Genomic DNA, 16,974 nt, shown 5'->3' with positions numbered 1-16,974 from the left:
AAGGCCTTCACAATCAGCAAGACACAACTACGTATGATCGACTCCAAGAGTTCAACGATGGCCGCATTCACGCACGGCACGAGCGACTGCGGAAATGGGGATTGGTGGTTATCAACTATCGTCTCTATGTGTTCCCAGTATCCGATGCTTTCCAGGCCGACGGATTTCTTCTCGTCAGCCCCGAGTAGAACCACAAGGCCATTGTGTAAACATCGTATACCGGCAGCTGAATTGCATTTTGAATGCTATTGGCATAAGGTGGCATGTTTGTGCACTCCAAGACGACTGCGGAGATGTCAGGATGGTGATATATTAGCAACTTCACCTCAGCAACAAGTTCCTTCTCCAGCCGATCAGCATCATAAGTCGCTCCACGAGCGCAAATGTCCCTGAGATGGCTGTCATCCGATAGTCCCCGTACACGGACGCGGTCAGGGTCAATGCCAAGTTGCAGCAAGTGAGCGCTTCCCAGCCTCGCACTGTCATATGTTAACACCCCGATAGGTCTGTTGACAGGGAAGATGGCCAAGAGGCTGGGAACTTGAACGAGAGCTGACGTGGCCACAGGTATGGGGGACAGGGCTGCTAATCTGACATGTTCAGCGGGTAATGTACTAATAAAAAGGGGCTGGAAGTTCCAATACCTGGTTTGGGCAGCAGCCAAGAAACCGCAGCTGGTGATAGCGCCAACAGCCCCTCTCTCCGCGAGCCTTATCGTGGCTTGCACAAAACGATCGATGAAAGCATCCTCGTAGTCGCCATTGGTGACAATTTGTGCCTCCGATGTGCCTGTCACCTTTTCGCGGATGAGGGGAAAGGGCCATGTATCCTGGTTAAAGGGATCGCCTGGGGGACGGTGAATGTCAACTTCGACAGCGAGAAAGCCCAAAGGCGGTCCTAAATCTGTATTCTGTTGTGCCATCATCGCTTTTTGGATTCCTGTCGGAAAGGTGAGGCTCAAATATTCCTTCCATACATCCAGTTATTTTCATCTGTAAAGGCATCGCCCGGACAGGGTTGGTTGGTTTCGTGGTGCGGGGGTTCACTCTTGACCAATCACGGGGCTTACCGGCAGGTTATCGCTGCCTTCGGGGGTTTCCTTGTCGATCTTTGCTGCTTTGGGAGCCATGATTGAGCCAGGCATTCAAGATTGCGCATCTCGGTGCATATAGTTAGTTGGTCAAATCGCGATACCTTGGCCGTCGCACAGCTTCTCTACATCCAGTCCGTACATTCATCCATCATGTCTCCAAGCCGCACTTCTCAGAGACCCCACGTTGTTAGCTTGGGAGCGCCTAAATTCGCCGGCGCTGATTATTTGGAAGCCTTTAGTCGAGACCACGACTTTGACGTGCTAGACGCCAATGATCGCGCCGAGACTCAGCAGCTATTGCCAGAGTTGATCAAAGAAAAGGGTCCTGTAGATGCTTTTGTCATTCGAATGGGCACGCCGCCTTTTGAGCCATTTGACGAGGGTCTTTTGAGTTCGTTGGCGCCCGACTGCCGCATCATCACGTCGGCATCTGCTGGATACAACGAGTTTGATGTTGATTGGATGTCCAAGAATAACATTCTTTTCTGTAACTCAGTTGATGCTGTTGCAGAGGCGACAGCAGACATGGCCATCTTTCTCACCCTGGCTGTTCTCAGAAATACTTCCAAGGCTGAGCGCACAGCACGGGCTGGCAAGTGGCGAGGAGAGCCTGGCTCGCTCATTCCAGCTCGTGATCCCACCAACATGACGCTAGGCATCGTCGGTATGGGTTCCATCGGAAAGGTACGCATCATCAACCTACCCTCTACTTCTTTTGGCACCCGTTAGCTAACTGAGGGTTAAAGTATCTCGCCAAAAAGGCCGCAGCTTTCAACATGAAGATTAAATATTACAACCGTCGCCAACTACCCCATGAGGTGGAACAAGAGTACAATGCGACCTACTGCTCTTCCCTCCACGAACTATTATCCCAGTCTGATATCGTGTCCCTCAACTGCCCGCTGAATGAAAAGACCACTGGCTTGATCGGTCCAGCAGAATTTGATGCCATGAAAGATGGGAGCTTTTTTGTGAACACGGCTCGAGGAGCTATTGTCAACGAAGCCTCTCTTAAGGCGGCACTGAAATCGGGCAAGATTGCAAGGGCGGGTCTTGATGTGCTGGCGAATGAGCCAAACGTCGATCCCTGGTTTTTGGAGCAGGACAACGTTATTGTTCAACCGCACCTCGGCGGTTTGACGGATGTTGCGTTTCAAAAGGCCGAGAGGGAATGTTTTGAGAATATCAGAGCGTTTTTCAAGACTGGCAAGGCCAACAGCCCTGTCAACGCGAACCGCGTAAGTGCTAAGATGTAACTGAGCGGAATACACAAGGACTGTATCGACATTGATTGTCGCGACTCAATTTAATTTCTCCATAGGGTCAGTAATACAAATTGACAAGGCCTGAGATTATTGTGGTTGGTGCAATTTCTCGTTAATAATAACCTAAATAGTGCTTATTTGGGTTGATTTGGTGATGGTGAATAATTCTTTTTGGTAGAAGTTTATAAAAGCACTAACATACCGTAATCTCACCTATGATTAGAAATTGGCTAATTCGATACCCGGATCTCAACACGTGTCATGACGCAATAAAACCGTGGATGATCGCGTAGAAGTCATCCAGGTATGGCTCTAGATGGTTCGACCGATACATCTGCCCCAGTTCAATCACGGCCGTGGAAGAACCGATAGGTCTGTGAATTATTGAATAACTACTACCTAGGAAAGTAGGGGATTCAGTTGCATTTACCAATGCTACACCTATCTAATATTTCCGTTCCAATCCCTGGTTCGCGACTCCGACCTTATGTGCTACACATATGAAGTTGGAGTTATAGCATCCTGCTGATTCTCAAGAATCAGTCTGCTTGCTTGTTGTCGCAATTTTATCGTACTTGGAATCAAGGCTCTCTGGGCTACTGGTTAATGTTGTAAGCTGAATTGCCTTAACACTTATGCTAATAATATAGCACTTACTTCTCCTCATCAACGACAGAACCTGAAATTGTAGTTACGTGGAGCGTCTTGGCCTTTGATCTGATCTGCCACCAAGGGCACTCAAACAGAGCATCTATGTGCTCGAGGGGTAATCCTGCAGTCTCAGGGACAGCGAAGAATACGTAGATTACTGCCACGAGACACCACCCTGCAAAGAAGATAAAGGCTCCCCAGTTGTGCATGCTGGAGAGAATAGAAGGGGTTGCCCGATTGATGCCAAAATAGAACAGCCAGTGAAAGGTCTGGCTTAGTGCTGAGCCGAACGATCGAATGCTGTTCGGCCAGAGCTCTGCCCCGAAGACGTATGGAAGAACCAGGAGGCCTTGGATGATGACTATTAGAGACATTGAGTATCGGGGGAACTAAGCAAGGACTTACCAACAGCGTAGCCGAACCCATGAATAAATATAGCTGCGATCGCGGCGGTGGAAGCACCTGGAGCAACAGAACCATCCTGGTGACTCTTGATATAGGCTCCGAGGTAGACATCAGAAATCAGCTGAATGGTAATTCCGATGAAGAGGGACTTTCGGCGTCCCAGAGCATCAATGAAAAAGAAGGAGGCGATAAGCGTGTAAAAGAACTTAGATAGGGAGTACATACTCGACAGGAATAGGTTGTTCCCGTGAGCGCTGTTTATTCCCATCAATGAGAGAATCGGCACCAGGTAGCTGGTAACAGAGTTCGCACCAGAGAGCTGAGCCAAAAGGTATGAGATCAATGATTGTTGGACTCTTCGAAGGTTTCCAGGTACCATAAAGGTCTCTCTCAGGATATCTCTCACACCGCCGCCTGAAGCATATCGCGACTTTTCAGCTTGGATCTGCTGCTCAATGTCTGCGATTTCTCCAGCGACGCGGGGGTGATCAGCTGGTAGACCTCGTAGAGCAACTAAGGTCTCGATAGCTTCTTCCTTGCGGCCAACCAGCATAAGCCATCGCGGAGACTCGCATGCGAAGAAGCTTGCAGCAATAATGATGCCGCAGATGATGGTAGGAAGGAACCATACGAATTGGTATTGGAGATGAGAGGCGGGGAGGTGGAGGAAACAAGCATAGACGGTCAAGGTACTGATAGTTAAGCTCAGAAGCATAACAACGCTAAACCATACAGTCAGGAGGCCACGAATCTCGGTCGGCGCGATCTCAACAATCGACATGGGGCCCGTGACAGTCAAAGGACCGATGCCAAGTCCAGACACGAAGCGAGCAGTGTAGAGAGCACCCTTGTTTCCATAAGAGAATGTTGCAATAAGCTGACCGATAATCCAAATAGCAAAGTAGAGTCGCAGTGACCAGAGGCGTCCGATTCGATCGTTGATGAAGAACGACAGGGCTGATCCAACGCCCGCCGTCAGGTAGACGAATGATATAAAGTTGGCGACCTCGCTAGGATTCGCAGCAGAGGTAATACCGAAAGCCTTCGAGAAGCCTGGGAGAGACGGGACGACGGAACTGGAGCCTTGATCCCACGCTGCAACAGGTTAGAAATGGTTTGATGATAATGAAGGGAACGAACTGATGCACAAGCCGGACATGGCATAAAGAGCCGAGGAGACGAGGAGTTGACTGTTATAGATAACCTCTCGTGGCGAGTTTCGAATGCTTCGGATATGTTTGCCGAGCGAAGAATCGCTGAAATATCGGGCGGGATGCATTGTGCAGAGAACGCAATTGTGGTCTTGGTCAAGAAGGTGAGTCGAGCAAGTTGAGAAAAGTGGCAAAGGTAACCGATTATATCATGTAGTTATATTAAGAATTTAGCTCATGATATATCATCGCGTCTGTTGCTGTAATAATCGTTGTATCTACCAAAGTGCTAGAAGCTTGAACTGTCACACGACGAGCTGTCTAGGCTACCCTAGATTGCTTATCTCGCTCCCACATTGTTATCGTTAAGCTGGAATCTTCCGGGACTAGGCCTGATATAGATTAAAGCGAGGTATCGCTATCTCGGAATCCACCGAGTGGCTTGTCATGTGTTCCATTGACCTTATCAGGTACACCTCAAAATGTACTAGTCAAATCTCAGCACTCCTACCCGCAATCCCCATTAACAGGCGCTAGCTTGGTCAGGCAATTTAACACGGCAGCGACAGCCAGACAGACACGTACGTCGGCGATAGTAGAGGTCAGCACGTTTTTACCATGTCGATTGCTTTGCAGAAAGAAGACCCTGTCGTGATCGTAGGGGCGGGCATTTTTGGTCTCAGCTCAGCTCTGCACCTCGCCAAGAGAGGGTACAGCAATATCACTGTATGCGACAGACAAAACTACGATGAAAGTCTCTATTCTTATCAGAAAGGCTCAGATGCGGCCTCGGCAGGTTATCAACACTTCAGTCCACCACTCTTTGTCGCCATAACTAACGGTTTCAAGATCTGAACAAGATCATCAGATCATCCTACGGGACTCAGATCGAGTACCAAGAGCTCTCGGTCGAAGCAATAGACATGTGGAATCAATGGAACGCCGACCTAGCTGACGGAGAAGTGCCACCCGGCATGAGTTCGAGCGACAAAGTCTTTTATAACAACGGAGCTATCTCCTTCAACGAAGGCAATGAACTACCCCTCTTCGAAAAAGCAACTGTCGAGAACGCCAAGAAGTTGCATTTGACGAACCAACTGATAACAACTGCCGCCGACGATGTACACACGGCGAACGATCTGGGTTTCGATTGCGACCAATTCAAAGCCAGTGCTCGGGGAAACTCCATGGTGGGTATCCTCGACACAAGCGGTGGATTTGTCGCTGCTGACAAGTCGTGTCGTCTCGCCCTCTACAAGGCTCGCAAATATGGCGTCAAGTTCATTTTTGGCCTCGAGGCCGGAGCATTCCATTCATTCCTAAAGCGTGGAGAAGATATCATTGGTATTCGTACCAAGGATGGAAAACACCACCACGCAAAGCTCACCATTATGGCCTGCGGTCCGCAAACACCACTTCTTGTCCCTGAGCTGGACAATCTCTGCGAGGCGACGGCTGGCTCAGTCGTCGTCTTCAAAATTCCAAAGACCTCTCCAATCTTTGACCAGCTGTCGCCTAAAAGGTTCCCAACTTGGATGTACAACATGAGGCACGGGGCCCGGGGAGGTTTGTATGGATTTCCTATCGATGCAGAAGGTCACCTCAAGATCGGTTACAGAGGGACCAAATACACGAATCCACTGTTACAGCCAGACGGCCAGGAGAGGAGCGTGCCCGTGACGCGCTGGTCTGAGGGAGACAAGGTTACGCAAATTCCCAGGCAAGCCATGGATACCATTGGGTCTTTCGTTGCCCGCCATATGCCCGAGGTTCTGCAGGAGGCTGGCGATGTTGCCTTTACCAGGCTCTGCTGGTATACTGATACATTCGATAATCACTTTGTGATAGATCGGGTGCCGGGACGACAAGGCTTGATGGTTGTTACCGGCGGAAGTGGTCATGCTTTTAAATTCTTGCCTAATATCGGGAATTGGGTAGTGGATATTATTGAAGGGGTAGGGTTGGAACGGCCGGCTATTCGAGCGTGGCGGTTCCGAAGCCCCTCATCTGTAGAGCATGTAAATGTGCTGGTGGGAGGCTCTAAAAGTCCCAGAGCGTTGAAGAATGTGGTTCTCACTGACTCGATGACTGGCAGAACTTCAGCGAGAAGTTCACTACTATAGAATACTCTAATAACTACCTATGCTTCGTTGTTACTCATCCCCTGAAGCAACTCTTGAACAAACCATTCCGAGTCAACTGGCATGTCATCGGCGACAATATCCAAGGCCCAATCTTCAACAGCTCGCGAGTCAATTGACTGATTGCGATCCGGTGCTTGTGTTGCTTCACTCGCCCCTCGTGACAGATTGCCATCTCCACAAATGAGGCTAATGGTCCTCTCCGACAAAACCTCAAAGATGTCTCGATACGGCACAGCCTTGCTCCACCTCTCTGCGATGATAACCAATGCAGTATTGCAAGCCATGCATGTATTAATGATGTCCATTCTCTTGGTCGCTTGTCGTACGCTGGTGGACTTCCAGATGCAATATAGATACGTGAGCCCTCCAAGGAAGAGTATGTGAAGGGACCCCCACGTAAACTGCAAGGATTGATATTGGAACAATCTGCGGTAGAGAAGACATAGCTCTTTTGCTTTCTGCATGCAGCATTCCAACGCTTCCTCAACAGAGTCTTCTTCTCCAGGTAGAGCCTTGTGCGTAATCCAGTACCTGTACAACAAAAGTATTGAATGATCGTAAGCCAGTCTGAACCATTCGCGTGATGCAAAGACAGACAGGGGATCCATGCCTGTCGTGTCTGGTGCATAAGGGATCTCGGAGTGCCATGCCTCTAGCTCTGCTCTCAGCTGATCCATAAGCGGCTTCTTTGCTACTTCCTGGCTCACAGGTGACTGTGTAACGGCTGGGTATATGGTGTTTCCTATTTTGGACCACAACCGACGTAGTTTTATCACATGGATGGCGCCCGTCATGTTCGTGGGCGGCTCGTCGTGGGAGACGCGTGGACTCTGTAATAAACCTAGCGCATTGATCTTGTCGTCATCGATATCTAAGGGCAGCTATTGTTTGGCGAGTTAGTAAGGCCACCAGTGAGCAAAGACGTGATATGCTCACCTCAGCATCAATACAATCATCTGGTATACCGACGGGACGGCCTAAGATAAAGGAAGCCACACGATCGATATCATAGGCGACCCAAAAACATCTCTTGGATATTTCAGCGATCAAAGGGTTAGCGTTTCGCCGAAACCTGGAGGCGCTTCGATGGTAGCCAAGCTGTATGCAGTATCTTATGGCAAGGCCAGACGATTTCCTAGACACACATTCAGACCATGGCCCTTACTCGAAGTCAGTTGCGAACTAACCATAGACTTCCTCCCGCTGGAGACCTTATGGAGTACACTGCGCACGACAGGAGGCTTTGTATGGACTCAATGCTGTCGAGTTCAAGAATGAAGGGCTGATGCTTTAGTGCCATTTTGTAGTAGGACTCGGCTGTGTCATAATGAGCTGGGCCCAGAGCCAGAGACGCTGTTGCGTAAACCTAGAACTCTGTCAGAAATCGAGGCTACGGTGGACAGCGTGCTTACCATCCACACAAAGAACTGCGCCATATCTCCAGCTGCAGCAAGATTGCCCGAGAGGTCCGCCTTGAAACACTGCTCTTCCCAGAAGCGAAAAGTCGGCTCATGAAGGAAGGGATACTGTGCATGAATGTTTCCGAAATACGCTTGTGACAGAGCAGTACCCAGAGGTGGCGATGGGAAACTAACGGGAAACGCCTGAGGACAATCCCAGTCTATGAAGCCGCCATGCTCGAACCGAATAGTACTCGCCTGCGATCTTTTTGGAAGATCTATAGCTGTACTGATGATACGTGAGAATGATACGGCCGATGATGGACCGAAGTAATGAGGCTCTTTGCTAGCAGTTGTCAGGCATAATAGAGCCACGTCAGTCGATAGTTGATCTCTTGCGTCTTCTGCCTCAGTCGACGCATCCCGCTGACCGTTGCCTACAGGCTCGGACTCGCCTGGGCCAACGAATGGAGTGGCTGCGGATGGGGAGAAGCTCGAAGAATCCTTTTCTAGGCCCATAAGATGATCGAGAGCGACATCAGGCCGCGCTTGCTGTAACAAGCCCTCTAGGTAAGCAACCCGTGTCTCGAGTGACTGCATATAATCCCTTGGTCGAAAGAGACCTGTTGCAGGATCTTCCACTAGGCATTCTATGCATAAATGTGAGCGAGGTGACATGCCAATGCTGAAGGACCAGGGCTTACCTCTACCGCTCTTCTCGCAATTCTGGCATTTTGGGATTGATCCGTCACACTGTTGGGTGTTAGAACCGACTGTCTGTAGGTGACGTAGGGTCATACTTTGAGCTTTTTCTGTTTGCACCCGCTGCACGCTAGGAGAGTGCGTTCCCCAATGCGAGCCCTTTTAACAGAGTTGGGGTTGGTTATGTTTTGGGTAGCCATTGTAGATCTTGTATCAGGGCGCAAATACCTACTAAATGCAGTCCAGTTGAGTGAATGCAGGTGATGGAAGAGAAATGCGGGGAAGCCAAATGCATGGGGGATTATAGAGTACGGAAGTGGGATGCTAAGTGTTGATGTTCATGCCTTATATATAAGGTTAGATTATGAGGTTCATCTAGCTAAAGTCTTATCAGCAATTAATTATACATTAATGTTAATAAGTAGTACTATTGTCACTGTACTTAAAATGAAATTAAGTTTCAGTAGGTCTATTGTTGCCTGTATAAGAAACCTATAACTATAGGGACTTTATTGTATATCTTGGGGCTAAGTCATCTTATGCAGATGCGACTTGATTAAGATTGAAGGAGTTATCATGAAGCTAGTTATGCTTTCCTTACTGTCAGCTAATGCATAAGAGTAACTCGTTAATAATACGCTTTATGTATTTAACGCCCGGTATGTTGCAACCAATACACACTCAGGCCAGAGTGAATGCGCTCGGGCTGCCAAAACAATCAACTTGTCAAAGCTTAACTATATAGCGGCAGGCAGCTCTCGTTTTATTGCTGGCACTCTTGGCCACCGCCAATGCCACTTCTAATTCTGGTTGATTCTTCAACGATAGAGTTTGAGCCCATGATTGAGAACACAAACTGTTCCCAGTATATAGATAGTCTTAAAGATCAATACCTTTTGCTCTATAAATGACTGTTATGTCCAGGTCCTCCAGAAAGTCCTTAAGATACATAGCTATTACAATTATAGGGGTTAGTAGTACAAATACTACAACTAAGGCCAAAAGTCTTAGTTGTTTTCTCGTTATTGTTCATCGAGGCTGTAATGCTTTGTATAAATATCAGATGCCGCTTAGACACGTAATCTCTCTTCATTTCCCACCAAATGTAGCTCCTGTAGTATACTCAAGCTAGACAATGGCTTGACCATGCAACTTCTTCAGCCTTCACCGCCTGAAGGTCTACTCCAAAAACATCCACCTGTGGCCACAACCTTTACAAGTGACCAGAAAAGATCGTCAAGTACACGTTATCCTAAAAGGTGCAAGCTAGCCCGTTCCGGCGGACGTTGAGTTTGTGGCTACAAAGTTTGTTTCACTATTGGCCGTTAACGCCGTTGACTTATGGCTGTTACACTGCTATTTTGGCAGAGCTAGTGGATTTGCCGTTTAGCTACCCCGCTCTGAACTCTGGGGAGAGTTGAATAAGAAGGCAGTTTCTCCTTTTTGGAGCGGCCGAAACGCTATGATCTGTTAACACTCGGCTCAGCTGATAAACTCACATCGACCTTGTCAATTGGCCCGTCCTTCCTGTAAAAAGCCGGACCATGACCTATCTTACTTGTGGCTACGGCAGCGATACATCAAGCATTTCTGATGGCGACATTGATACCCCACTAACTTTGGACGTCGTGGGTAAGAAAACCCGACCCGCTGTGCTGATAGAGCTAATGAAAGATGATAAAGAGTTGAACGTGAACGATATATTATCTTTGAGCATTTCAGAAACTGAAGAATCATTGGGCACGTCTGCTCTACATAGTCAACCAAGCACGCCCTTGAATCATAGTCTATTAACGACACAACGAGAATGGGAAGGTCTATGTACCAAATACGATCAAGGGATCCAAAATCTGCGAGATATCGAGGATCAGATGTTGCGCTACCAGGCACTGCATCCCTGTCTCTCTATCAGTCATGGGAATCCTATGCTATACACACAATGCCACCACATGGTAAAGGATCGAGATACCAACAATATTCACCGAACTGTCGATTCTCTTGGCGGTCAAGACGGAGATGCGGGGAAATGTTGTTCTCAAGGCCACCACCATCACCTCAAAGTTCAACTTGATAATGCTGTGGAGGTATCCATTGTTACGCTTGATACCCTGACCGGAAAGAAGACAATGATAAGCTTGACAACCAAGTCAACTATCAAACATGTTCAGCAGCTACTTGGGTTTTGGGAATACGATTTACCAATGAGTTTGCAGGATGGAATTACAAGCTAAGTTAGAAACATTTCTTTCAGTAAATGAGACTGGAGTACATATCCCAATAGCTGCTCAGAAGTCCCATTCAATTAGATATTCAATCTGAATTCATTGTTCTTTCTACTTAGGGTAGATCCCTCCTTTTATGGTCTGCCAAACCTGCTGAATACTGTGAGTCTCTACAAAAGAGGTTAGGCAACGACGGCCAGTCTGTCAAAATCAGGTGCCCAACCACTATTGACGCCCGAAATGGTAATGGTATTCGGTCCACTCGTATTGAAGCCAGAAAGCTCCACGGCGTAGCCCTTGTAAACATCCTTGTCCCAGTTGTAACCTGTCAGTGGAAAGCTCACAATCTGCGCAGTGCCGCCATTGACCTTGATAGAAGCCAAGCGGTCGTTGGTACTACCGGTGAAGCTGAAACCTACATCGCCATTGATGTAATCAAATAGAACGTTTTGAGTGGCCTTTGACGTGCTGATGTTCGAGAGGACAACCTGACCGTTGGCGCTGCCACCAACATTTCCGACCTTGGTTGAGGAGGTGCAACCAGAACAAGAGGCAGTCTTAGCCCCTGAAGACAATGACCCAGTAGATACAGAAGTGTACTTGTAATTGGCGGTGCTACTGAGTTTCTTGATGTTTGAGAGACGTAAGGCGACCGAGCCATGCCCGTTGACTTGCTTGGAAAAGGAAGAAGCTCCAGTGGTAGTTTTGCCCGTCCACAGATCCTTGATGTCGGCTGACTGGTAGCCGAGGTTAGAGAGCTGGAGGCTGAGGGTTCGAGCACTATTGCTCTGATCGACATAGAGAACTGCAACATCCCCGTTGGCAAGCGGTCCCGCCCACAAGTCTCGGTCACTGGTCCATCGCTGCACCAAGCTGACGGGCTTAACGGCTGCGTCCTGGTTGATTGAGATCAAATCCTTGTTCTGAAGAACAGCCACGGTCTGGTCCGACAGCGCCGTGATATTCGTGGAAATCATAAGAGCAGATTTGAGCATGGCCCATAGAGCGAAATGGGTTGCCTGTTCGTCAAATGTCATGCCAGAGTTACCAACCTCGAGAAGATCAGCATCGGCGATGTGGCCAGGACCTGAGAGGCCCCTATGTGCGATGTGGATGGCTTGGTTGGAGATGCGATACACATTGCCCCAGCCTTCGGCTATATCGTCTGAGAGGCGGAAAGAGGTGGATACGTTCTGAGTCCATTCCGCGGGACCTTCGAGGCCACTGGATGAGGAATATGGAACGCCCCACTGGCAAATGAGCATTCCAGGAATCCCAACCTTCTGCAACTCGCTCCACATTGTGCCGAAACGAGTGACAAAGTCAGTTCGTGGATCCTTGGGGGCATTGTTGCTGGCGCTATCAGCGTAGCAGTTGTCATCTAAATCATGCCCTGGTTAGTAGGATGCTATTTGTTTCGGATGTGAAATACCTACATTTCAAATATTCTGTGTTCAGCGACTTGAAAAATGCGGCATCGACGGCTTCGTGACCCAATGATCCAAGCACAGGTGATGGGTACTGGGGATCACACATACGCACACCGGCGTCTGAATACATAGTCCACTTCATTCCCTTGGACCTGGCCAAGTCGCTCAAAGGCTTAAGTCCATCCGGGAAGGCATCGGAATCAATCTTCAACGCACCCGTGGTAGGGTCACGCTGCGCATCTCGCGAGGCCCAGCCACAATCGATCTGGAAGAATTTGTAGCCAGCATTGACGAAACCACGGCTGGAGAGAGCCTCAATAGCTGTGGTGATGGTTTTGTTGGTGGGGCTGCACGAAACCTGATTATATGAGTTCCAGCCCATAATCGGGGTAGACTGGAAAGATTGACCGGAGGCCAGGGAAGGTATGGCGGCAACCACCAGGATTGAAGGGATGGACTTCATTGAGGTGATAAATGAGGTGATTTGCCACAGGGGCGGAAGGATTATATCCAGAGATGGTGTTCTGAAGGGTCAGTATGGGATTTCAGCACTCCCGAGGCCTGCTATTTATGGTTCAAGAGTTCAGTCACATACATTCAGCAAGTTATACCGGTAGGTTCCATGCATTCTTCCGGCATCAATACTGCAATCGGGCCGTTTTCATTTCTTTGGCAATATAATTAAGCTTGCTGCATGTATTATGGCAGGGTATCTACAACCTTGGCTGAAGATCCCCCGTGGGGAAGGATCACGGGCCGCAGGAACTCGTCTCATTCCGTGATGATCTGCGCCCGGGTCTCGTGGCCTCGAGGAGGCCTATATGTGCGGCTAACTACACATAGACGCTACGGCTCTGACCTGGGGGATCTATTAGTGCGGTTCCCGGCAAACTGGCCTGTGAAAGCCTGGTTGAACTTTATACGAGCGCAAGCCCTAGTAATTGGCGCGCTTTTATGTCTTGCTCAAATTACAAATGTTTGTCTGTTAGTCGAGCAACTCAACCTCTGACGAAACGGAGTGGAATAATGTCCTGGTATGTGTATGGAGTAAGATGCTGACGTATTCTTGTGGAGTATAGTGTCGTTTTGAGGTAATAGACCTGGCAGCTAACACTTGCGTCGCACGCCTAGTCTCTTTCTCTAATTGCGGTCTTGGGGAATTACAATGTGCAGGTATTGAGAAGAGGTTTTGTTCTAATGAATAAGTATGTGGCGTGCATCAAGTTTACCCTGGACTTTCACAGATGGTCTAAACGCACTGAAATCTATGTCACGCGCGTCGCGTCGGGATAAGTTTCGGGAGGCAATGAACCACCGCAGGAAGGCATAATCCCGAGCAGGGCTATTTAGCCATGCAAAAAGGGTGCCAGGAAACGTATTGCCAAGGCTCCAGTTCCGGAATACGGCAGCGGACGGGAATAGACACGCGATGACAGGGTCTCCGGCTATCGATGCCGTGGAAAATACCCCAACGGCGCTAGAATGCAGCCTGGAGAAGAAGAAGCTACGTGCTGATAGGTGCGTTTAACACTAGCGCAAATCTAGTCGCGGTTGATCTTTTGAAGCTTATCCCCAAACGGAGTCTCAACCCCGTGGAGTTACCCCCAATACCCCATTCTTGACCCCATCAACTGTCCCCCCCTCATGGCGCTAGAATCGAGTCTGGAGAAAACACAGATAATACGGCCGAGATACCACCGTTTTATCCGCGATGCCAAGCTCTCATAGGCGCGTCTAAGACGAGGATTTATCTCCTTGTCACACTTCATCATTGGATTCTCGGATTGCCTTTTCTCGTGCTGGGAGAGAACCTGCAGATCAACATATAATGAGCCCACGACCGATCCATTTTATCCCATCATTAGCTCTCTGAGACACAACTCTCTCCCCCCCTCATTACCTCTCACTTTCATCTTTGTACCGACAGCCAACATGGGTATCTCTGAGAAGGAGGAGCCAGTCTCGGCTGCTGAGATTGAGACTCAGAAGCATACCATCAACCACCAGGCAGATCTCGATCACAAGGCTGAAATCGCCCAGTTCAAAGGCGATGCCATTGAAGCTGAAAATGCCGAGTTCAACATGGGCGTCCTCGAGGCCGTCCGTGCCTACCCCATGGCCACCCTATGGGCATTCATCATGTCATGCACCATTGTAAGTTCTCTCTCATGGACCCTGGCTAACTCCCCCAAGCTGACAACATCAGATCATGGAGTCGTACTGCGTCTTCCTGATGGGAAACTTCATCGCCCTGCCCAAGTTCGCACAGGACTACGGTGTCTACAGCGCAAACGTCAACAAGTATGTCATCACGGGTCCTTGGCAGTCCGCCCTTCAGTGCTGCGGTCCCGTCGGTGCTCTTATTGGCGTGACTATTGCTGGCCCGATTACTAGTCGCATTGGGTACCGCTGGGCCACGATCGGAGGTCTGATGCTTCTCAATGCCTTTATCTTCGTCTTCTTCTTTGCCAATTCGCTTTCTGTTATGGTAGCAGCCCAGGTCCTCGAGGGTATTCCATGGGGTATCTTTATCGCCAATGCCCCCGCGTATTGCAGTGAAATTGTCCCAATGAGACTACGTGCCCCTGCAACCCAGATGTTGCAAATGTTCTGGGCTATCGGTTCCATTATCGTCAACGGCGTCGCGTATCACTACAACGGACTTGAAGAGAAGGCAGCGTACAGGTATGTCCTACACCTCCATACCGTTTGAACTCACAAATGAGGATTCATTCTGACAATATATGTCTTTCAGGGTCCCCATCGCTCTGCAGTGGATGTTTCCAACCCCCCTTGCTATCCTGATCTTCCTCGCCCCTGAATCTCCATGGTGGCTTACCCGTCGCGGCCGATACGAAGATGCTGTTAAGGCTGTCGCCCGCCTTGGTCGCAGCACTGTGGTCAAGAACCACGAGGAGTCTGTGGCCATGATGCGTCGAACTATCGAGCTCGAAAAGTCCGAGAAGGAGCCTAGCTACCTCGAGCTTTTCAAGGGAACCGACCGTTACCGAACCCTGATTGTGTGCGGTGTATATGCTGCCCAGAACTTGACTGGCAATCTGATTGCCAACCAGGCCACATATTTCTTCGAGCGTAAGTCTCATTACTTCACTACTCCACTCGACAATAACACGTACTGATGCTTTTTATAGAGGCTGGCATGACCACGAACACTGCTTTTGCCCTCGGACTTATCACCTCTGCCCTGCAGATGATTTTTGTTATGCTGTCCTGGATTCTGACTACCTACATTGGCCGACGCACCATCTACGTCTGGGGCTCATTTATCAACGTCTTGTTCCTCCTTGCCTTGGGTATTGCAGGTAGTGTTGGGAAGAGCAATGCAGCCTCATTGGCCCAGGCCTCCTTGGGTCTTATCGTGTCTGTTCTCTTCACACTTGGCCCAGCTCCTGTTTCATACGCCATTATCGGCGAGACATCAGCCATCCGCCTCAGGCCTCTTACGACAGGTATCGGGCGTGCCAGTTACTACCTGGTTAATATCCCCTGCATCTTCTTGTCGAGCTATATGCTTAACCCCAAGGTATGCCCATTGTGCCCTTGTCTTCATGTACTTAAGAACTAATGATTTCTATAGGAAGCTAACCTCGGCGGAAGGTGTGGCTACGTCTGGGCTGGAACGGGCTTTGTGTGCTTCCTCATGTCATGGATCTGGCTGCCTGAGTTTAAGGGTCGCTCGTACCGTGAGATTGATATCTTGTTCAACCGTCGCGTCCAGGCTCGCAAGTGGTCCAAGACTGTTATTGACCCCAACGACGATGAGTAGATGCTTTTCAGACAGACAGATAGGCGCCCATGATCTGTATTGATCATCTCGATATAGTGCACTAAATTGAATCATCTTGCTGATTGATAGTTAAAGCCTATGACATCTCAACGAGATATATCAAGCCGTTCCTGTATCCCAAAGCAATGCGACATGGTATCCTAGATCGCTAATGTTTAACGAGTAGAAGGTTTCTCAATTCATGCTATCCATTCGTATTCTGAGACCTCCTGGGCTCCTTTCACCATGGTAACTCTCTTCTAAATCTTTCTTTACTTGCCCTGCTTAATGTTGATTTTAAATGGCAAGTAAATCAAATATGGCCATATTGCAGCTGTCAGTCGCAGCGATATTGGGAAGCACCCTGAGGAGAGCCTGAACACAATCATAAACAGGTAATCTACTGCTCAAGAGAGCATATTGAAGTCTGAAAGAGCGTCCTTCCTTTTTGAACGATTTGAGACGCCGTATAATTCCGTCTTCGGCACATGGTTCATATCAGAGACGGATCACTAGCATCCAAAGTAATCGAGATAGGCGGCGATTCTTCGTGGTCGCTGGTGTTATTTGGCGCGGAACTACCATTGCTTCCGATGGTGTTGGATCCAGCGCACTCCCAGCCGTTATCTAAAGCAGACCCCTCACGATCAAGATTTAATAGCTGGTTACTTCTAGATAGACTACTTGTATTTCCCTGACTTGCATAGAACCAACCTGCTTGACT

At 48.9% G+C, this 16,974-nt stretch overlaps 8 protein-coding genes; 4 read left to right on the top strand and 4 right to left on the bottom strand.

Moving 5' to 3' along the window:
• Positions 1 to 124: 124 nt before the first annotated feature.
• Positions 125 to 1,129, bottom strand: FFUJ_11210 (uncharacterized protein; the record flags this gene model as incomplete). XM_023570082.1 has 3 exons in its annotated part: positions 125 to 590; positions 645 to 967; positions 1,070 to 1,129. 3 exons carry the CDS (start codon positions 1,127 to 1,129, stop codon positions 125 to 127), a joined length of 849 nt encoding a protein of 282 aa, XP_023437249.1.
• A 114-nt stretch (positions 1,130 to 1,243) lies between these two features.
• On the top strand, positions 1,244 to 2,349 carry FFUJ_11209 (glycerate/formate dehydrogenase-like protein; the record flags this gene model as incomplete). XM_023570081.1 has 2 exons in its annotated part: positions 1,244 to 1,777; positions 1,840 to 2,349. 2 exons carry the CDS (start codon positions 1,244 to 1,246, stop codon positions 2,347 to 2,349), a joined length of 1,044 nt encoding a protein of 347 aa, XP_023437248.1.
• Positions 2,350 to 2,890: 541 nt separating this feature from the next.
• FFUJ_11208 (related to quinate transport protein) lies at positions 2,891 to 4,693 on the bottom strand (the record flags this gene model as incomplete). XM_023570080.1 has 4 exons in its annotated part: positions 2,891 to 2,957; positions 3,016 to 3,358; positions 3,415 to 4,509; positions 4,555 to 4,693. The coding sequence occupies 4 exons, from the start codon at positions 4,691 to 4,693 to the stop codon at positions 2,891 to 2,893; spliced, it is 1,644 nt and encodes a 547-aa protein (XP_023437247.1).
• A 490-nt stretch (positions 4,694 to 5,183) lies between these two features.
• On the top strand, positions 5,184 to 6,688 carry FFUJ_11207 (related to fructosyl amino acid oxidase; the record flags this gene model as incomplete). XM_023570079.1 has 2 exons in its annotated part: positions 5,184 to 5,361; positions 5,415 to 6,688. The coding sequence occupies 2 exons, from the start codon at positions 5,184 to 5,186 to the stop codon at positions 6,686 to 6,688; spliced, it is 1,452 nt and encodes a 483-aa protein (XP_023437246.1).
• A 17-nt stretch (positions 6,689 to 6,705) lies between these two features.
• On the bottom strand, positions 6,706 to 9,011 carry FFUJ_11206 (related to transcription activator protein acu-15; the record flags this gene model as incomplete). XM_023570078.1 has 6 exons in its annotated part: positions 6,706 to 7,590; positions 7,646 to 7,844; positions 7,897 to 8,075; positions 8,122 to 8,759; positions 8,814 to 8,862; positions 8,910 to 9,011. The coding sequence occupies 6 exons, from the start codon at positions 9,009 to 9,011 to the stop codon at positions 6,706 to 6,708; spliced, it is 2,052 nt and encodes a 683-aa protein (XP_023437245.1).
• Positions 9,012 to 10,355: 1,344 nt separating this feature from the next.
• FFUJ_14898 (uncharacterized protein) lies at positions 10,356 to 11,042 on the top strand (the record flags this gene model as incomplete). Its single annotated transcript, XM_023570077.1, has 1 exon — positions 10,356 to 11,042. One exon carries the CDS (start codon positions 10,356 to 10,358, stop codon positions 11,040 to 11,042), a length of 687 nt encoding a protein of 228 aa, XP_023438134.1.
• Positions 11,043 to 11,215: 173 nt separating this feature from the next.
• Positions 11,216 to 12,926, bottom strand: FFUJ_11205 (related to Alpha-N-acetylgalactosaminidase precursor; the record flags this gene model as incomplete). XM_023570076.1 has 2 exons in its annotated part: positions 11,216 to 12,414; positions 12,470 to 12,926. 2 exons carry the CDS (start codon positions 12,924 to 12,926, stop codon positions 11,216 to 11,218), a joined length of 1,656 nt encoding a protein of 551 aa, XP_023437244.1.
• Positions 12,927 to 14,395: 1,469 nt separating this feature from the next.
• FFUJ_11204 (related to alpha-glucoside transport protein) lies at positions 14,396 to 16,250 on the top strand (the record flags this gene model as incomplete). XM_023570075.1 has 5 exons in its annotated part: positions 14,396 to 14,617; positions 14,670 to 15,148; positions 15,219 to 15,556; positions 15,616 to 16,007; positions 16,062 to 16,250. 5 exons carry the CDS (start codon positions 14,396 to 14,398, stop codon positions 16,248 to 16,250), a joined length of 1,620 nt encoding a protein of 539 aa, XP_023437243.1.
• Between the last annotated feature and the right edge of the window lie 724 nt (positions 16,251 to 16,974).

Source organism: Fusarium fujikuroi, chromosome FFUJ_chr11, assembly GCF_900079805.1.
Source record: "Fusarium fujikuroi IMI 58289 draft genome, chromosome FFUJ_chr11".
Lineage (NCBI taxonomy): Eukaryota > Fungi > Ascomycota > Sordariomycetes > Hypocreales > Nectriaceae > Fusarium > Fusarium fujikuroi.
Note: the sequence above shows the minus strand (reverse complement) of the source record. Positions and strands in the feature narration are given on the sequence as shown.